General features: G+C 32.2%; 4 protein-coding genes across 8 annotated transcripts; 1 reads left to right on the top strand and 3 right to left on the bottom strand.

Annotated features, from left to right (window-relative positions):
• Positions 1-724: 724 nt before the first annotated feature.
• NFD5 (pentatricopeptide (PPR) repeat-containing protein) lies at positions 725-4,256 on the bottom strand. The gene is made up of 2 exons (XM_020375858.3): positions 3,120-4,256; positions 725-2,070 (listed from the first exon to the last, which is right to left on the bottom strand). Exons 1-2 carry the CDS (start codon positions 4,125-4,127, stop codon positions 1,030-1,032), a joined length of 2,049 nt encoding a protein of 682 aa, XP_020231447.1. The 5' UTR covers positions 4,128-4,256; the 3' UTR covers positions 725-1,029.
• A 1,868-nt stretch (positions 4,257-6,124) lies between these two features.
• LOC109811990 (U-box domain-containing protein 6) lies at positions 6,125-8,743 on the bottom strand. Its single transcript, XM_020375844.3, has 4 exons — positions 8,533-8,743; positions 7,509-7,694; positions 7,235-7,342; positions 6,125-6,902 (listed from the first exon to the last, which is right to left on the bottom strand). The coding sequence occupies exons 1-4, from the start codon at positions 8,626-8,628 to the stop codon at positions 6,459-6,461; spliced, it is 834 nt and encodes a 277-aa protein (XP_020231433.1). The 5' UTR covers positions 8,629-8,743; the 3' UTR covers positions 6,125-6,458.
• A 2,205-nt stretch (positions 8,744-10,948) lies between these two features.
• Positions 10,949-18,471, bottom strand: LOC109811978 (uncharacterized). 5 transcript variants are annotated; one of them, XM_083063288.1, is made up of 4 exons: positions 17,873-18,465; positions 17,626-17,771; positions 16,353-16,627; positions 10,949-11,641 (listed from the first exon to the last, which is right to left on the bottom strand). In XM_083063288.1, the coding sequence occupies exons 1-3, from the start codon at positions 18,453-18,455 to the stop codon at positions 16,415-16,417; spliced, it is 942 nt and encodes a 313-aa protein (XP_082919414.1). In that variant the 5' UTR covers positions 18,456-18,465; the 3' UTR covers positions 10,949-11,641; positions 16,353-16,414. The 5 variants fall into 5 exon arrangements, with proteins under 5 accessions (XP_082919414.1, XP_082919415.1, XP_082919416.1 ...); XM_083063289.1 differs by having other exon boundaries at positions 10,949-11,598; XM_020375832.3 differs by lacking the exon at positions 10,949-11,641 and adding an exon at positions 13,125-13,362 and having other exon boundaries at positions 17,873-18,464.
• LOC145951654 (uncharacterized) lies at positions 12,378-13,714 on the top strand. Its single transcript, XM_083063291.1, has 2 exons — positions 12,378-12,631; positions 13,250-13,714. Exons 1-2 carry the CDS (start codon positions 12,378-12,380, stop codon positions 13,455-13,457), a joined length of 462 nt encoding a protein of 153 aa, XP_082919417.1. The 3' UTR covers positions 13,458-13,714.
• Positions 18,472-19,774: the final 1,303 nt, after the last annotated feature.

Raw genomic sequence — 19,774 nt, 5'->3', positions numbered from 1 at the left:
CACAATACATGACCGAAATACACCAAAAACACGCGTGCAATATTTGCTTATCAGTAAAAATAGCATAATACATAGTACTTTATTTTTCATGTAACCACTATTCAATGAATACGAACCACTATTAGTATGTACCAACAATAATCGACGCAAGTAATAGCGACTTACATTCTTTATCTAAGTTGATCAAAATACGGATCCTGACCGAGTATAGAAAAATTATGTTAGAACAAGAATACTCATTTTTTATGTGTTCCCAGTCTCCAAAACGATAATGCAGCACCATTCCAAACCCAATCATCTCAGACCACACAGGCTACCATGACAATAACTCATCACCAACTAGGCAACTCCAAGAAACAGAACATGTACTTCCTCAACCCCTACAGCATGGGTCCAGGCTACCTCAAGGCACCCAACTTTAAAAGCTATATCTATAATATCATTATTAAATAATAAAAATATATATTATTCTCTTTATTTATCAATTTGAAAATTTATACTAGTATGTAAATTTTTGACATGGCATGCAATTAAATAATACCTCAAATGATGCTGAACATAGTCATTACTATAGTTTGTTTGAGCATATGGAATACTTGCAATCCATAGACTAATATATAGGTTCGAAAATTTCTCCAGACATCTCTAATTGCAACTGGTCCTAGGCATACAAGGACTGAGGGTAAAATCAGAATAAATCCTACACAAACACACCACAAAAATATTGTATGTATGAAAAAGTAAATGCCATAAACATGCCACCAAAGATATTCTATGTACAAACACTAAAATTCAAAAGGAAAAAAAAAAATGAGGGATAAAAATCAGTAATCTGAGCACTGGCAAAAAGCTGTAACCATGGAAAATTGATAAACGTTACAATTGAAAAACTAACTAAACAAGCATAAACTCCCTTATTTGTAACATGGTATGATAAATCCAGCAGACCATGCTTCCTTTAATAAGGCAGTGCATTTGTTGGTCACTTGGCAGAGAAAGACTAAAATGGCCCTACTCGTGACCACTAAACTATCTCATACTAGGTGCTCTGGAGATAGGTTTCATTAGGTTAACCTTAACCCTTGATGCATCAAAACCCTGTGCCTCCATAATTCGACATATTCTTTGTGCATCCTTCTGAAACCCACCATCAATAAGGCCACTTATAATTCTCTCAAACTCAGCTGGTCCCAATTCATCCTTCCTAGCTTCCAGAACGCCTAGAGCTTGAAGAGCCTTTTTTTCATTTCTAGCCCTAGCATACATATCACATAGACTCACTTGAAGCTTGAAGGGGGGAGCCTCACCCAGCAGAGCTATTTTGCCTAAAAGCTGTTCAGCCTCATCAACAAGCTGCAACTTACCCAACCAGTCCACAAGAACAGAATAAGTGGCAACCCCAGGCTCAAACCCATCCTTCTCTAACTCCAATAGAATATTTAATGCATTGTCCAAGTAGTTTTTCTTCTCATAAGCTGCAATCATGCTAGCAGTGCACCTATCATCAGGCTTATGCCCAAACTTCATCATGTAGTCAAAATGGCTTCTTGCCTGATCAGGGTCACCTGCAAGTGCATGTGCCTCGATAAGCAGAGTGCATGTCTCCATACTTTGCTGAATTCCAGCAAACTGCATAGTTGTTGAAATTCTTTCGGCTCCTTGAGTATCACCAAGTTGAGAAAAAGAACGGAGCAATGCCATGTATATTTCCTTTGTGGTTTTAATATCTTTCGTCTCCATCTCCCTCATCAATTTCTCGCCCAACTTAGGCTGGCCGTTATTTACAAAGGCCATGATCATTGAGTTGTAGACTTGTATATCTGGTTGGAAGCCCCGGCTCCTCAAAACTTCAAATGCTTCATTTGCTCGTGCAAGATTGCCTCCCTTGCAGTACATGTGGACCAGTGTACTGGCTGTTGAGGCATCTGGTTGTAAACCATTTTCATTCATCTTCTTAAGGATTCTCTCAACATCATCAAAGTAGTTCTCTTTAGCATAGATGTCAATAAGCCTAAAGTAGTCAGATACATTTGTTTGGAAAGAATCTTCAGTCAATACCATTTCAGCCACCTATAAGCATAGGTTTTGAAAAAAAATTAAGTCCAAGTAAGTATTCATCTCATGCTGAATCACAGTAATCCACTTCAAAAAAAAATGTATTACATGAAAGTTCCAACAATTTTCATGAGCAGCATATGGATATGAAGCACCAACACATGTACAAAATATTGTGTTGGCGTCACGTTTTGGATTCGCCTAAGATACATGTTTGACACGTCTCCACTATGTCATAATTAAAAATTATTATATTTTTTGTTCGGACACCTCTCCAACACAGCTTGGACACATCTTTGACATAACTTGGACACCTTTCCAATAGGACTTGGACATGAACCAGAGTGAGTCGACATCTAATACTTATCTAATACTCCTATTATAAAAATAAAAAAAATAAAAAATAAAAAAAACTTAAAAACTCAACTTAATTATAAATATTGCAAGGCTCATGACATTTTTTTTGCAAGGCTTATTTTCATAAGAATTATAAGTTGTTTAACTTTTAAGAGATATGATTCATCTTAAAAGGGTCATTATCATATAAAACTTATAAAGCCTAACAAACTTTGAAGGTGAATATATGTAAATCTTAATTCTCAATTTAAATTTTTGTCATGTTATATATGTGTGTGCCCTAGTGTCCTATATTTTGGACATTAGCAATGTCCCGATGTCCGGGTCAGAGTAGGTGCTTCATAGTATGGAAATATATTCTTGGGATCATTCATGTTCTTAAATAAGTAATCCATAAAAGCAAATAACCATAAAACATGTGACAAAATAGTCGCCTTACTTTTACCTCCTAGAATTAACGAATAGTTCACTATCAACAAGCATAATCTTCCTATGCTAAGGTAACAATTCTCAAGCGGCTACTGCCTAGGGATTTATCACACAATGAGTCAATACTCCTAGGAGGCTAGTACACCACGTCGAGTAAGAACGAAAACAAAGAACCACACAGAACACATTTCATGCAGCCTCCAAATATAGGATGGATATGTAATTAAGCTAATCAAGCCGATAAGTGAGAAATGAAACCAAACAAACCATTGGCATACCTTCAAATACAAAGCAGGATTCTGTTCTTTCATTTTGTGAAGCAAATCCATCCACTCCACCCTGCTAGGTTGCACAAGCTCCACCCACTCAGCCAACAGGCTTTGCAAACCACTCTCCTCTTCCTCCTTCAACGACAGAATCTTCGTGGTAACGATCTTCGCTTTTCCAGTAATTGGCTTCGGCTCCTGAGGCCAAAACACTTGCTCTGCCTCATGGATCCTATCAGCCACCTGTGCCCACTTGGGATCAGACAGATCAAGCCCATAAATATTGTACCTTATCTTCCCCCTCCTCTTGGGAAGCCCAACAACAACCTTTTCCTTCTCCTCACTAACATCAAATTCATTGTTCTCACTCTCAGGTTGCGCCTCTTTCCTTATTTTCTCCAAACCCTCGTAGAATTCGTGCTCCTCCATTTTCTCACGTGCCCACTTGAACCTAAGCTCCCTGAGCAAATCGCCGCGAATGCCAACTTCTCCGGCGAATCGGCACATTTCCTTAACCTCCTCGCACTGCAAGAAACCCTTCATCTTCTCCTTCTTCCTCTCCTTGTTCATGTCCTCCAACACCTCGTTGCTCACCTCCCACACCGTTCTCCACAAATCCTCGCTGAAATCCCCAAACGACGCCGTTTCGCCGCCGCCCCTTTCCATCTCCGCCGTGACCCTCTGCACGATCGCCACCAGCATGCCGTCGACGGTGGCCTTGTCGGAGTCCGGGTGCACCTCCTTCACCTTCTTCCGCATTACCCACACGAAACGCGAGAGAAACTCGCTCGTCGTGTCGTCGCCGTCGTCGTCGGCGGCGGCGGCGCCGTCGTTTCGCGGAGCGCGCCGTTTGGGGTCGACGAGGGCGGTGGTGGGTGTTGCGGAATGGAGGAGGCGCGTGGCGAATGGCGCGTGAGAGGAGGCGCGTGGGAGGCGCGGAGGAGGGGGAGGGGATCGTAAGAGTGCATTGAGTTTTTTGATTGTGCGAGTCGAAGTGGAAGCGAAGGTTCTCCAACTCATGGTGTGTGAGATTTAGGGTTTTAGGTTTATGGCATCAAACTCTGTTACTGATACTCACGAACAAGATGAAGAAGGAAATGAAATCAAAGAATGAAACTATAAGCCCAAAATCATTGTAATGTGATCAAGCCCAAACCAACGATTGAATCAAAAAAAATTAAAATAGAACCAGAAAAAGCCCAAACCAATATGACATTATTTAGGCTCATGATATATAACTTCCTTTTTTAAATAAGTACACTTTCTTTATTTATTTTTTTAAATTATAAAATATTGTAGTTTTTTTTTTAATTTTCTAATTTTACATCTTTAACTTTTAATTTTCTACTTTCTTCTTCTTTTTCACACACTTTTTTTTACTTTTAATTTTCACATACTACTAAAATAAGTAGGGTGAATGAAAGGTAAGGGAGTGTATATAAAAATTGAAAAAAAGAGAAAATATGTGTGAAAAAAAGTATTAAATTAAATGTTGTGGATGTAAAATTAAAAAATTAAAAAATACAAAATACAAAATTAAAAAATTAAGAATATTTTAAAATTTTAATTATTTTTTTTTAAAAAAAGAGGTGTACTTATAGAAAAAAGGAAGTGTATATATCATGAACCCATTATTTATTGTAGGTGTGAGAAACTTGACAGTTGACACTCCCTTAAGTGGGGATTAATTAATCTCTTAGATTTATGGTGGTTATGTAAAGTGAATTGGATTTTTATTTTCACGATTGGAATGAAATTAACATTTCATTATTTAGCTATTAGTATAATTGGAAAAAGAAACTAAATGAATGGAGCATCATTCTCTTTTCCTAAATTTTATTTTATAATTAAATGTTTTTATTCGATATAAAATAAATGTGTTTTGATTTTAATTCTTGTAAAAAAAAAATTTTGCTTTTTATTTCTCTAAAACTTGGAATCATTATTTTTTATCCTTAAAAAATAAATAAATTTGAGTTTTAGTTCCTATAATTTTTTTTTTCTTTCCCTAAAATTTAAAGTCACTATTTTTTGTCCCTAATGTTTATTTTAAAGTAAATAAATAAAATTTGTTTTAAGAATTTATAAAATTTTCTATTAGTTCATGTAATAATATGGTATGAATTGATGTAGGTGTCGATCATTTGACTATATGATAAATACAAAAGTAATTAATAAAGATCACAAAATACAAGAAATCAAAAATAATAATTTCAAGTTTAAAGAGATAAAAAAAAATGAAATTCAAGATAAAAAATAATTCATTTTATATGGAGTAAAACATATTTAAACTCTTTATTTATTGAAATACAAAACATTAGTCTTTTTTTAAGAAAAAAAAAAGAAATAGCTTATTAGCTATTTGTAATGATGTTTTCAAACTATTTATTAAATGCATAAACAAGAAAGTTCCGGTTTTACAAATAAATATTTAAACATAAAAAATTATGCAACAAAAAATATTTTATTAGAAATATAAATGGAGATGAGAATACAAAAATGATTTTTTCATTTTTTATACATACAGTAAAAAAATTTAATTTAATAGTTGAATAAATGAAATTTAATTTAAAATATGAGTTATAAAATTTAGTAAGACTTATTCTTAAATTAGCTAGATTCTTTCTCTTTTATATATATATTCTTTCCCACGATGATATATTTATAGCATGCTTACTTGTGATCTCCTTGCATCTCAAGTTTCTTTACGAGTATTCAACACATTATGACATGATTGTTTTTGACAAGGCAAGCTACTGTTTCTCATAGAAGCTGTTGTTCCTTACTATTAAATGTTCTTTGACACTACTCTCAAGGATGTATATATGCATTTTACACCCAAGTTCAAGCACTGTTTTCAGTTTATTTAGATCATCTAGTAATTCTAGTTATACAAGATCGTTCAGCCCTTTCAAGGGGAAGAGTGTTGGTCCACCATTTGTTACTGATTTTACCGACAAATCTACATACAAAAGCTTCTAATGTCAAGTTCTAAATTCTAAAAATCAGATAGAGAATGAATAAAAAGCAAACTCAAAGGGTTGAAATTAGATAATTACATCAAGAGAAGGAGAACTAAGGTCCCCATGACTATATATATTGCCCCTTGCCTAATAAGAAAACAAAACCTATAATACAATTCAGAATTCCTACATCAGTTCACTATCTCCTAAATCCTAAGCATACTCCCAATTGGATCCCTTGCAACATTTTGTTTTTAATGAACTCATTCCTATAAATTAGGGTCCTAACAAAATAAATAGAAATGCTAGTTTTCAAGTAAAAAATCACCTTTCTTTGGACAATGGACAATAATATAGTACAAGCAAGAGAACCTCAAGTTATGAATAATCATAGATCTTCAACTTTTGGGTTAAGGGAGTCATTTACTTGATTCTCACTCATTGCTTCCTCCACAACCAACTTGTGCTCAAATAATTGGTTTAAACTTTCATCTTTCGAAGAGTGGCTTCCATCTTGAATCTGACAAATGGATTTCCTATATTTGATCAAGAGATACAAAAGGTATTCTAGAAGCTGCTTCTCCTTTAGATTTGTTCCATTGACTTGTTCAAGTTGCCTCTTAAGAGTTGCTTTCTCTAGCAAGAAAGAGAAAGGGGATTTGATCTCCAACCTCGATGTTGCATCTTGAATAGCTTCAAGCTCTTCCTTTTCCATAGAAGCTGAATCAGGAAAATTCTTCTCAAGTAGTGAAAGTACTACTTTCCTAGCCTCCTCTTCTTCAAATTCCAGGGAAAATTCTATGTCCCTAAGGTCGTGTAGTATTGCAGAAATCTGTAGGTCAATTCTCAGCCTCAGATATTGCACAAATCACAAGTGAAACATGTGGTGCAAAAATACTAAGGCAAATTTTTTCAGAAGTACTTTTAGAAGAAAAAAAATTGAAATAAGTTTCTCCATAAGTTAAAACAGTCTTACACACAAATTTAAAATAAGATTTTGGAGAAGTTAATATAAGAGAACATCTTCAAATTAGCTTATGAATAAACTAATTTTAATTTATGAAGAAATTAATTTTATTTTTTTTTCCTAGAAGTACTTCTTGATAAATTTACACAAACAGATCTTAAGAAGCTATAAAAGGCTAATTAACAAGTATAACTAACCTTAGAAGCCAATGGTATTGGAACTGCATTTTGAATCTGAGCCAAGTACAACTCAAAAGCATTTCTTATTTTTTGACATCTTGAAAGTATCTTATGCGATGTGATTGCCTAACCAGTTTGCAAATTATCTTAGGTTAGTCATTTCAAAATAATTAACATTTCTTACTATGCAAAGAATAAGAACAGAGAAAAAATAATAGAGAAGTATTTAAAGATTATATATCAGACAATTGATCTGAGTATGAGAGTAAAGGTTTCAAGATCATAAAGATACCAGGTAGAGTTTGCTGCACTCGGAACAATGTTTGATAACTGACTTGGCTTTAGCCAAAGTGGAGTGTAATGAGCACAATGTCTGCATCGCTAACGTATAATTTGGTCTGGCAGATTCGATGGCTAAAATTACATGCAAAATTCTTTCCATGAGTCTATGAAGTTCTAAGCATATTGAACGGTGTACCTGCGCAAATGAAAACATGAATAAATTATAATCAAATAAAGGTGATTTATGGCACTTTCTCATTATATAAAATTGACTCATCTACTATTTTAGCTGCACTTATTATTAGTAATTGAAAACTGCTATTTCTGCGATCAGATCATCAGGCAATGAAAATTTTGCTATTCATAGCAAATTATATGATTTTTTTTCCTTCTACCGGTCATTTTCAATCTTGAAATTCAAGGACAAAACTTAGAGTTTCACCTCAAAATTCATAAAAAATAAAAAAGGAGAAATTATCATATTTTGGGATGTTTATGACTATGTGTCTAGGGTCACAACCAGTCTTTACATAAACTATATTTAAGTTCTTCAATTTATGAATAATATTTATAATACCGAGTTACTTATCATAAAGAGTTTCATTAGGGAACATATAATTCAAAACTATCTAACAATTTTTAGTAATAAAGGCTTCCATTAAAAGTCATCTTAAACCAACAAGATAAAATTCTAGTTCTAATCAAAGAATAATGCTAAAAGCACTTATGAACTGTACATAAAACTCATTATCTAAAGTATCACGAGCAGGGTTAGTCTCTGTCCCAGTAGGTTAGAGATAATCGTGACAAGACAAAAAAAATAAATTAAAAAAAAAAAGAAACTGAGGTTATCAGTGCACATTTAAGATAGTTGGAGATGCCCATATTAACGAGTTATGAGAAAACTATTTAGGATTATGAGATGGCCATTTAAGATTGTTTGTCCTAAATTTGATAACTGGGACACACACCCTTTGCTTAGAAATTAAAACTTGTTGGTGAAAATGGCAACCAAAACAGAGATTTGATGGTACCTTAACTTCACAATAGCTTGGAATTGGAATCTCCAAAACTGTGGACATCTTAACTGTAGAGTTGAACTCTGAGACAGTAGTATATGGCAGCAGCATGAAAGAGAAGAAGAAGAAAGGTTTTCATCATGGGTATGCTGCTGAACTCAACATATATCTTGAGCCGCCACACGTTAAAAGGACACAGTTTGTAGCAGTATATACATACATCAATAATCAATAATAATTGAGACATCGTCTTTGCTTTTTGGGTTCTAATAGAAATTGCCTTACAATAGTGGAATTGAATCTCCCTTAATCCTATAAAATTAATAAATTTAAATCTAACTCAATCAAACAAAATCGACTTATAAGATAAGGGTTGTTCTTCATTCTTATATACTATTTAACTGTTTTATCTCTAATCGATGTAAAACTTGAATTTTCTAATAAATTGATATGCTTTTTAATAATAAATTAATTAGTTCCTTATGACAAGGGTAATTTGTAAATGTAATGCTTTTACCAGGCGTTGACCGTATCCTAGTTATGACAGTTAAAAACTTGGTTTGTTTTGTGGTAAGAGCAATTTAGTGTGAGGCTTGGTCGTTGTGTGGAAGAGTGATAGTGAAGTCTTAACACAAGGCCGGCCCAATGACGGATAAAAAGTTATAAGTTATAACATGATTGAGCAAATGTGATTGGTACAGTTGATCAATTGAAGCCATCACAATCACAAGAAAAGTATCTTCTCCCTCCAAACATAAATGTGAAACAAAAGTGTAAACACAACCCAACTCAAGAAGTCGTCCACCAGAAAAAAGAGCCAAAGAGGAGTGATGGAAAATTATATTTTATTAGTTAAAATTTATTCAAAACTAAAAAATTACAAATGGTTATGATTTTACAAAATTGAGTGAAAATGAATCTATTTAGTAGCTAGAAAGTTAGGGGGGAAATATTTGATTACCCTTAAGTATCCTATAATTTTATAAATTTTATCTTTTATTCTCTATGATTAAAGATATTTTATTTTATAGTTCTTACAGATTTTTTTTTTTGTTCGTTTTTAATTCTTATTCTCTATTTTTATAGAGATTAAAAGGTAAATTTTATGCAACAACACAATTTTAAAATAAATCTTATAAAATAAGATAAATAAAGATATATATATATATATATATATATATATATACGAGGAAGGTTTAAACGATACTGGTGTAATTTTTATTAAGTGTTACACCGCTCAATAATTTTATATTAAATATAAATTTTGAAAATCCAGCCGTTAGATTAAAAATTCTTTACTCTTAGATTATATATACATTTTATATTAATTCAAGATGATTTGATACTTCATTCTTATAAAATAAAATTAACGTAATATATTTATTTTAAAATATATTAAGATATGTACACTTTGATTACTCTCACATTATTGTCTATATATATATATATATAACATAATAGTTAAATAAGAGAAAAAATTAAAAATTCACATTCCGCACCCGAAAAAGAGAACTTACAAATTTTCGCAGCGCCATCCAATTTTTACTTGAATGTGTGATTGATGTTATTCCATATTTTGAGCTTCCACAATAACGCGTAAGATATTGGTTAATTTTGATTCTTGTGATGAACATATCTTTCAAGTTTTGACCAAAGGCAACTTTATGGAATTGTTTATGACCTTTTCTGTAGCATGTAGAAATGCTGCGACAACAACTTATGTATATCAAATTATCAATTAAAAAAATTATAATAGAATTTGCTAGCAGATGCGCCATACCAGTAAAGACGAAGACTGGGTCAACTCATGAAGTATTATATTATTCAATAATTTTATATTAAATGTGAATTTTATAAAATTAATTATTAAATTAAAAGTTTTTTATTTTTAAATTATATATATTAAATTTTATATTAATCTAAAATAATGATTTAATAATTTATTTTTATAAAGTAAAAGTAATGTAATATATATATTTTAAAATAAAATAAAATATGAATATTTTGATTAATTTCAAGTTATAGTTTAATTATAACAAAATTTGATATAAACATATAAAATAGTATTTGAATCTTTCTCATATATCTATATATATATATATATATATATATATATATATATATATATATATATATATATATATATATATGTATGTATGTATGAATAGTCAAGATTTAATTATCTCATATTAGAATTTTATGAATGGAAAGAAACATAGTTAAGAGGAGAGACTTCATGACCTATTCAAATTTTTTTGACAAAAATTAGGGCATCTTCAATGGAAGCAACTTAAATGAGTTGCTTCATGCATTGAAAAATGTAAAAAATGGTCCCAGTGTGCTATATCATTAAGCAACTCAAACACAAATTTATTCCAATGGTAAGAAACTTTAAGAAATTCAGCTTTTATAATTTTTTTTTCTAATCATATGAACTAAATTTAAATTTTTATTAAAAAGGACAATTGCATTACAATAAAAAAAATAAATTACGAGAAAAAAATACACGATAAGTAATTTTTTTTATTTTTTTTTAAGCCCAACGACTCTTTTTTCTTCTCAGCCATCACTCTCTATTTTCTTCCTCTCATTCTCTTCCTCTCTCATTTTTCCTTTTTCCTCCCCTCACTCTCCATCTCCTTGCCACCCACTTTGAGTTGCTTCCGTACGAAATTGTGGCCAAGATCATCGCCTCCTTTGACGACCCCAACTTCCACACGGCGTCGCTCGTGTCTCATGCTTGGTGGGAAGCGCTGTTGGCTGCTGTGGGAGGCCATGGTGTTGCTCTGGTAAGGCTTCAAGGCCTTCAATAAAGTCGTCGCGCTGCTTCGCCCTCCTCGTCAAACCCCGCGCCTCCGTCGTCAAACCCCGCACCTCCGCCGTCAAACCCTCACCGTCAAACACCTCGCCTCCACCGTCAAATCTCGCGCCTCCGCCGTCAACCCTCGCCTCACCCCCGCTTCGCTGATCTCTTCCCCCCACCAAAATCTGGTAAGCAACGGTTACTTGCAGAAACAACTCTCTCTTCTTCAAGCAACTCACATTGCTATGTAAAAGTGCTCCAATGTGAAGAAACCAGGCCTTGAAATAAGAAACGAGACAAGCAACTCTCATTGGAGTTGCTCTAGAAATCAAAGATAATATACACTTGACATCAATAATATAGTTATATATATATATATAATTAAACTAAAACAAAAAGGTTATATATTTAAAAAATTGTGAAGGATATTTCATTTAAAGGTTATAGATAATTTAACATAAATCTATTTTAAATTTCTGTCTTTTTATTTTTTTAAGTCAAATATATTATTTATTTTTATAACCATCACACACAAATATTAAAATAAGTTATACAATTGAATTATTTTAATTATAGATATTCAAACAAATTTCACAATATATCAAATTAATCTATTTTAATTGATTCGTATTTTTTTTCTTGTAACTAATTAACTAAAGAAAAGAAGAAAAAAAATACGAGTATTTATATTCTTTGTACTAAAAAAGAACTGAAACTGGTGTAAGATTATTAACAGGAAGAATAAGCCACCACCAATTTGTTGCTATATATATTTTGGCAAATCCGCAAATGAAGGGTTGCAAAAGAAATATAGCAAAATGGTTGTTCCTAAATAGTTGAAAACCCTACCATGTGTGAACCCCATTTAAACCAACTCCTGAACCCCATTTTAAATTTCATGGTGAGAGTGGAAAATATAACATTTTGCACCCTATAAGCACTTGGTTTCATCCAAATACAAGCCACACTTCATTATTGCAACCTTGAGGTGACAATCACTATAAGTTGTGAAGGCATTTCTTATTGAATTCTAAGGAAACAATAATATAAGGAAGAAATGACAAAGATATCGTTAGGTTTGGTGTTTGCATTGGTGGTGGCTGTGCCATTGCATTCAGTTTTGTGTGATCTGGATGCAGATCCAATATGGAGGAGTGTCATAGACCAAGCAACAAGTGAAGCAACCAAAGCAGGTTTTTCTCAAGAATCAATATTTGAGGCTCAGAAGGCTATTCAAGATGGTGCTGCCCAAAAGGTTGCTGAGGAGGCCTTGGATGGAGCATCTTTGAATGATTGGGTTCAACAAGCCGAGTAAGATCATGTGCCCTTTTTTACATTTCACAACCACATTCAACTTTCTTTTTCTCATGCAAAATACTAATTATAAACATTGTTATATATGCTAAAAATTGTTTTATTTTAACAAAGTTATTATTAAAAAAAATGTTAACTAAACAATTTAAATTACCTGAGAAATGGTTTCTTTTATAAAAAAAAAAATCTTTTTTGTAAACTAATATAAGAGAAACACATCAATAAGTCATTTGTCCCAATCAAACTATTTCCTTTCCTTTAAAAAAGGTCTCAAGTTTGAGATGAAAAAAAATATATTGAGAAGATACAACAAAAGGTAATTAGATAAAATTTTGACAAAAGTTAGTCGTTATCCAAATCCATAGATATTTAGTACCATTAACATAGTTACCAAAATACATAACATTACACATTATTACTTTTTCTTTGCTAACAAATATCAAATTGATTCAAATTAATTAGTGTCATTAGTTTTATAAGAAAACTGTGATATTAAAAGATATTTAAAATATTTCTAAATAAAAAAGTGATGTGATCAGATGTTGGTATGTCTTTTGAAGATTAAAATGCAGAATTACTCAAAAACTAATTGTGATTATTGTTGTGAAAAATCAGCAATTTGGTGAACAGTGGAGGTTCACCTGCTGAGGCACCGGAAGATTCGCCTGATGATGAAGATGAAGACAATTTACCAACAGATGCACCTTCAGAGGCACCAACAGATGCACCTGCAAGTGCACCCATAGGATCAACCACAACACTAACAATAAATGCACCGTCTGAAGCACCCCAAGCAGAATCTCCCTTAGCGGCAGTAATCTAAGCAGCATATATATATTACAAAAAAGAAATAAATTTAACAAAATATCATACTTTAAAATATATTTATCAAAGTATTACATTTATTATTTATGTTGAAAAATTGATCTCCTACCAACCAATTTCTCATCTTAATTTTCTATTTTTGTATTGAGAAATTAGTTAACTAGTAATCAATTTTTTGACTGCAATTTTTTTTTACAATTTCCTTTTTTTGTAATATTATTATTATTTGTTATTTAATATATATTTTTTATTTAATTTATTATCTTAAAAATTAGTTAACATATAATAAATAAATTCATAACTTTTATTTTATAACTCAAAAATTTTGTAAGAAACAATTATAAATAATTTAAAATGCATAATTTCATTATGCAACACAAATTAAAGAGTACATTTACAATATCGAAAAAAAATTCTAAAAGATGAATTACATTGCAAATATATATATATATATATATATATATATATATATATATATATATAATAGATAAATAACTATCACACATACTTCAAAAATTAAATTCATAGATAACAACTAATAGCATCGATGTCCACCATTACCACATGTGTTTGAGTTTGGTAAAACTGATACACATTTTCTTGTGCAAGAGACACTTAACCCAAGTGAGAGACATCCAACTAGATAATTCATGGTCAAACTAGATGAAATGTGGTGTGATTGTAGCAAATTTTAAAATTACACTTCTTTTGCTCACATATCATTGTTGCTTGAAAACATGCCTACCATGATTAAACGCCATACACTCATCTTGTTCACAAGTTGAAATATATCTCCAATATGTGAAAATGATTGTTTTGAGAGTTGTACAATAAACAATATTGGTCATAATATTATGAACCACAAAATCTCACTCTAAACATGAAAAGAACTAAAAAAAGGTTGTTTAAAATTATCAAGTATACACATTGAAATGGATGAGGTAACATGGTCAACGGAAAAGATATTCCATGTGTACAAATCTAGGTCATACAAAAAAAATTCTTATCGTGCGAAAACTCTCGAGCAACAAGTAATTTCTACAAAATGTTCCATTATTGTACCTTTCATTTTGTTCTTCATGTTATTTTGGTTTAAAGTCTATTAGATCAAAGGACGATCTTGGATCCCTCAATAACATGAGTTTTAATATTAAAAATCTTAAATGTTTTTGATAAAGAAATATTTTTCAAACTATATAAAAAAGAAAAATTAGAAAGATGATTAGCTATGATGACGTGTAAATTTTCAAATGAACTACTTTGTCTGTTTAAGATAAATGCATTAAATATATCATTTACGATTTCTAATAATCAAACCATATTTGTATATGATATTCTTTAACAAATCAAAAGAATAAAAACTTCTTTGGTATTTGAAAATCAAAAAGGAACGAAGATATTTTTTTTGTCAAAGAAAAGGATGAGCAAATATCTCAAAGTATGCAAAGTCTAAGATAAAGGCATTTTTGATTGACAGATGTAATGATTCCTCCCTTTTTTACTTTAAAGGTGATAAGTAGCTTCCTTGATCAGATAAAAAGTGAAAATTTTGTGAAATATATTTAATGCATCAACAAACACTTCACTTTACAAGGAAATGATAGATGAAGCAAGCCCGTGAGAGAAGCTCAAGGATTTGCAACAGTTATCTTCACCAAGCACTTTTATAAAGAAGCTTGAAGATTCAAAATGAAAAGACACAGACATACAATAAAATCTTCTTTGTAAATTCATTATGTAATATTCTTTATACTTAATTGTTATTGTATTACATCTTATGAGTAAAATGAAACAACTATGACATTATTACATTATTTTAATATTCTTTGTACTTAATTATTGTTCACTACTACAAGATGCATATTCTACATCGGTTCTCTAAAGTCATCTACATCGGTTCTAAAACTGATGTAGAATAGAGCGACGTAAAAAATGTATACATTTTTACATTGGTTTTCTTGAGAACCGATGTAGATTGCATTTTTTTTAAAAAAAATCATGCTTATTTTTAAGTTAAATACAAGTCAGTGTGCAGGACGTAAGACCCAATAAATACTGGCCATCTGAACAAAAAGGAAGATGGGATTTTGTAGCCGGAAGCTTTCCTACCCAAACTTACAGTCAACGGATACACATACAGGCAGTGAAAAAGTTGCAAAAAAGGCTCGTTTCTTGTTGTAGTGTGGAAGTCAAAAGCATGGAACTATATGTTAATCAATAATAGAGCACATTAGCAGAGGCATGGCATGTATAAAGAGAATTACTTAAAACCACAGTATCACGAAATATCTTCATTACCATAACAAAATTAAGCATTATCAACATTATTATCTTGACCAAATATTACCATATAGAAAAACTAAGCACTATCAACATTATTATCTTGACCAAATACAACATAGAATAGCAACATTCACAGATGCCTCACGAAGTGATCAACATGAGAAGTGATAATTAAGAAACATCAAGTTTCAAAAATTAGACCCTCCTTTTAAGTGGTTCAAGATTATACACAAGTATTAACACAATTTTAGTATATTCAACCCACATCATTATCAATGCATTTTGGTGTAATGATGGAAGAGTCACTTATAACAGCTAGTTACTTTGTTCTCTTAATCTACTCAACAATGATAAAACTTGTCACCTAGGTACATTACATCACAAAGTTGTTTTCATGATCATACACTAAAATACCCATTGTTATCATTATCTTACTTGCAAAGAATCTAAAGTCTAAAATATCAACCAAGAAGTCAGCTATATAGATTCACTTTTAAGACAAAATTTGTTTATAATTAAATCCTTTTAAAAGTAAATTCTACTCTAAAAAACAATTAACCCCATTGGCTAACTAAAGGCAGGCAACTTCGTCAAAAGAATTGATACTTACATCATCGGCATTAAAATCTGAAATTCCATGTTGAGTTGTTCCATTTCCTGAAACTGGAGATACTACCCTTTGGATGCTACCCTGAGGATCATCACAGCCATTACTAGGATACTTTCCAGACAGTGAATCTGCAATTCGATCCCCAGGGTCAACAGAATCATTAGTAATACTACCACTTTCTGACATGTTTTCCAAATTCGCTTGGGAAATCTGGTGCTTTCAATTTCCAGCCTCAAAACACCTTTGACAGGTTTGTGCACCTTACGTTTAGGATCCTACACATTTTTCAAGAAATATCAGCCATAAAGAAAAAATTAGTGTGAGACAGTAATTTTTTAATCATAATAGTCATATAAATTTTCCTTCTAAGAAAAGAGAAATGCATAATTATAAAAGCAAGATCAAAGTGTTAATTTTCTGAAGCTGCAATTTCAACAAAGAAATTCTGGCACAGTAATTACTTTATTCAGATAGTAAAGAAATTTCTCAAGAGTTGGAATAGATTATACATAAGGTTAGCATCATTAATTTACAAGGGAAAGGTAATAAAAAGTAAAAAAGAACAACTAGGCAAATTGTAACTGCTATAATCTTCTTTAATCTACTATTACGAATCCCAAGTACATAAAGAGCTTATTTGCCTATATTCATGATCACAATTTAAGACAGGTGTATCACAAGAAGCAAAGAAAAAAAGGAACACATTCTCAAGCACGTTATTGTCAACAGCTACACACTCGTGGTTGTTCACATATAAGTAAATAAATTGCACTTTCAATAAGCACAAATGCCTTTTTCACAGAAGCTTCTTAAAAGTAGAAAAAAGCATAATAGAAAATTGCATCTTTTGTCACCATGTCCGTTTTGCATACCTAATTAATGCAGCTAAATATTTTGGTACTCATTAATTGACATAAGTTTAAGCTATGTGAAACGTACATGAAAGATAAACACACATCCTCATATTTGCATCCAAAATAAACTTTGCACTGCACTGTGCAAAATTTCACTAATTCGATTGAGAAGTGAGTTGCCATTGGAATGGAAGCTTATAAATCCCAATTCTACTATTCTAAAAAAATTTCCCAATAATATATCAAATAAATTTAAGTAAATCAATCTTGATCATCCATGTAAGAATGAATGGTCAAGAATACATGTGGATTGCTTGAAAATGTCATATATATTGGGAGTAACTTCCTGAAGCAATAGCGGTCCACACTAGACAAAGCCACATATATTCAAAACCGTAACAAAGAAGAAAGAGTAAAACCTGGAAACAAATTAAATAAGGAGAATGCAATTGAACAAGGTCGCCAATAGCCTTCATCCTCTTGTGCAACTCCAAGTCTTCCCGGAACCAAACATTGTAACTCAATATCTTAAACGAACTAAAATCTTTTTCTGAATCAGTATCCTCTACCATGTATTAAAGTTGTTCATAAAAAAAAAAAAAACAATGTAGAAATTATAAAAATAACCGATAAAAGGCATAGAATGATAGAAACACACTCTCTCACCATCACCGGTGATATCGGTAGCCTTTTGGGATAGCTTGAGCTTCAGATTCACCCTCTCAGAAGAATCATGGTCGTTGATGGTCTTTCTCTTGTTGCAGGGTCGAAGAGGGAAGAAAACAGAGCCAACAGAAGAATCGTGTTCAGTAGCGTCATCCAAGTCTTTGAGATTGGAGAGGCAGCGAGTGCCGCAAACCTGGCAAGAGGGGTTGTTGTAAGGGTTTAAGAAAGTGCAGGCCTTGCACGACCATTTTGGGGACGACGAAGACGGAGATGAAGAAGAAGGACCCGGATCATGGAAGTGATGGAAGAGTGGGCCATGTGGTTGGGGTGAGAGGAGAGGAGGAGGTGGTGGAGGTGGTGGAGTTGGTGGTGCATGTTGGCGCCGGCGAGGATGCGTGTTGTGATAGTAACAAGTTGGTGAGTGTGAGTGAAAGAGGAGGAGGAAGGGGAAGATAGAAGGCGGCGCTTCACCAGATGAAGAGAAGAGGGTTCGCTCTCTGTCGTTGCTCGCGGCAGCTGGGACGTTGCTGAGTGAAAGGGTATGCTTTAACCCATATGAGAGTCTCATTTCTATATCAGTCATAAGCAAAACCGATGTAGAATAACTTCTTGATTCCATTTCTATATTGGTTAATCATAAAATCAACGTAGAATTGCTTATATTTACATCGTTTCTCCACCCAATCGATGTAAATATGTTTGCATTTTTTATTTATTTACAAGTTTGCCACCACGTTTATGATTTACATCGATTCTACTAAAATCGATGTAAATATAGCGATGTTAAACAGTGTTTTTGTAGTAGTGGTTATACTTAATTATTTGTAACACCCTTTAAATATATGATGTTTTAATGGCTTCACTCGACTACACTTCACACGGTGAAAATTCATACAACTCCTCGTTAGTCAGAACATTTCATCAGTTAAAACTCTCTGTGGGTAGTCCTTTATGAGATGTATGTACACTTTTAGGATCAACGATTGACCTCGAAAAACAACACAAGACTTTTCAGCGTGTTTTGTCATCACTCGCGATTTTTGAGAAATTTCCTAAAAGATCACCCATCCCTAAATTGCTTACATATACTAACAAAAGCATCAAAGTCGCAAAGGGGGGCAAAGTGAGGAACGCACAACATAGAGAGGAGGAAGTAAGGAATGCACAAAAAGAATATTAAGTTTTCAACTTTTCACATTTACATATAGAAAATTAGCAATGTTGTTTTAACATGCAAGGAATAAAATGCACAACAATAGCATTATTGTTCTTACATGGGCTACCCGTAGGGTTTGCGGGCTAAGTCTATGAAGTCTACAAACTTTGGGGTCGGACTAGAAACTTTGTTATAGTTATATGAATTTTAAAAATTGGGTCTATATTTGCACGGACCGCGGGCTAAATGGACCAGTTCGCGAGCTTAAGTCCATATACCCATCCCTACTCATACTTGTACAAATCTCTAGATTCTTTTCATTCCAATGTATTCAAGTTGTTACAAACATGCTTGAAGATTCAAAGTGAAGAGACACAAACATACAAGAAAACATTCTTTTTAAATTCATTCAGTAATATTCTCTATACTTAATTGTTGTTGTATCATGTATTGTGAATAAAACAAAACAATTATAATTTTTCAACTTTAACTTTGTATTATAACTTGAAATCTGAAAAAAAAAATTGTTATAAATAATATTTGGTTATTGAAGTTGAAGAGACTTTATTATTTAAAGAATATTTATTGTTGAAATTTAGAGAAACTTCATTGGTTAAAAAATTATTACAATAAAAAAGAATCTATATATGTGTGGATTAAGTCATAATTTTACATAATATGCTTGACATTATATAATTATTTAAACCTTTTTGACACGTGATTATGTTGTATTTAAAATATAATAT

The sequence above is a fragment of the Cajanus cajan genome, chromosome 9 (genome assembly GCF_000230855.2).
Source record: "Cajanus cajan strain Asha chromosome 9, NIPB_CcT2T_4, whole genome shotgun sequence".
Lineage (NCBI taxonomy): Eukaryota > Viridiplantae > Streptophyta > Magnoliopsida > Fabales > Fabaceae > Cajanus > Cajanus cajan.
Note: the sequence above shows the minus strand (reverse complement) of the source record. Positions and strands in the feature narration are given on the sequence as shown.

Bases quoted from the DNA above. Each gene is read 5' to 3' on its own strand.
- LOC109811990 (XM_020375844.3), bottom strand. From the start codon at position 8,628: ATGCTGCTGCCATATACTACTGTCTCAGAGTTCAACTCTACAGTTAAG. The intron at 7,695-8,532 runs GTACCATCAAAT...TCATTTGCGCAG, and splicing joins CAAGCTATTGTGAAGTTAAG to GTACACCGTTCAATATGCTT. The intron at 7,343-7,508 runs GTATCTTTATGA...CAAACTGGTTAG, and splicing joins AGTGCAGCAAACTCTACCTG to GCAATCACATCGCATAAGAT.
- LOC145951654 (XM_083063291.1), top strand. From the start codon at position 12,378: ATGACAAAGATATCGTTAGGTTTGGTGTTTGCATTGGTGGTGGCTGTG. The intron at 12,632-13,249 runs GTAAGATCATGT...GTGAAAAATCAG, and splicing joins GATTGGGTTCAACAAGCCGA to CAATTTGGTGAACAGTGGAG.
- NFD5 (XM_020375858.3), bottom strand. From the start codon at position 4,127: ATGAGTTGGAGAACCTTCGCTTCCACTTCGACTCGCACAATCAAAAAA. The intron at 2,071-3,119 runs GTATGCCAATGG...CTATGCTTATAG, and splicing joins ATCCTGCTTTGTATTTGAAG to GTGGCTGAAATGGTATTGAC.
- LOC109811978 (XM_083063288.1), bottom strand. From the start codon at position 18,455: ATGACTGATATAGAAATGAGACTCTCATATGGGTTAAAGCATACCCTT. The intron at 17,772-17,872 runs GTGAGAGAGTGT...AATACATGGTAG, and splicing joins TACCGATATCACCGGTGATG to AGGATACTGATTCAGAAAAA. The intron at 16,628-17,625 runs GTTTTACTCTTT...AAAAATGTGTAG, and splicing joins CTTATTTAATTTGTTTCCAG to GATCCTAAACGTAAGGTGCA.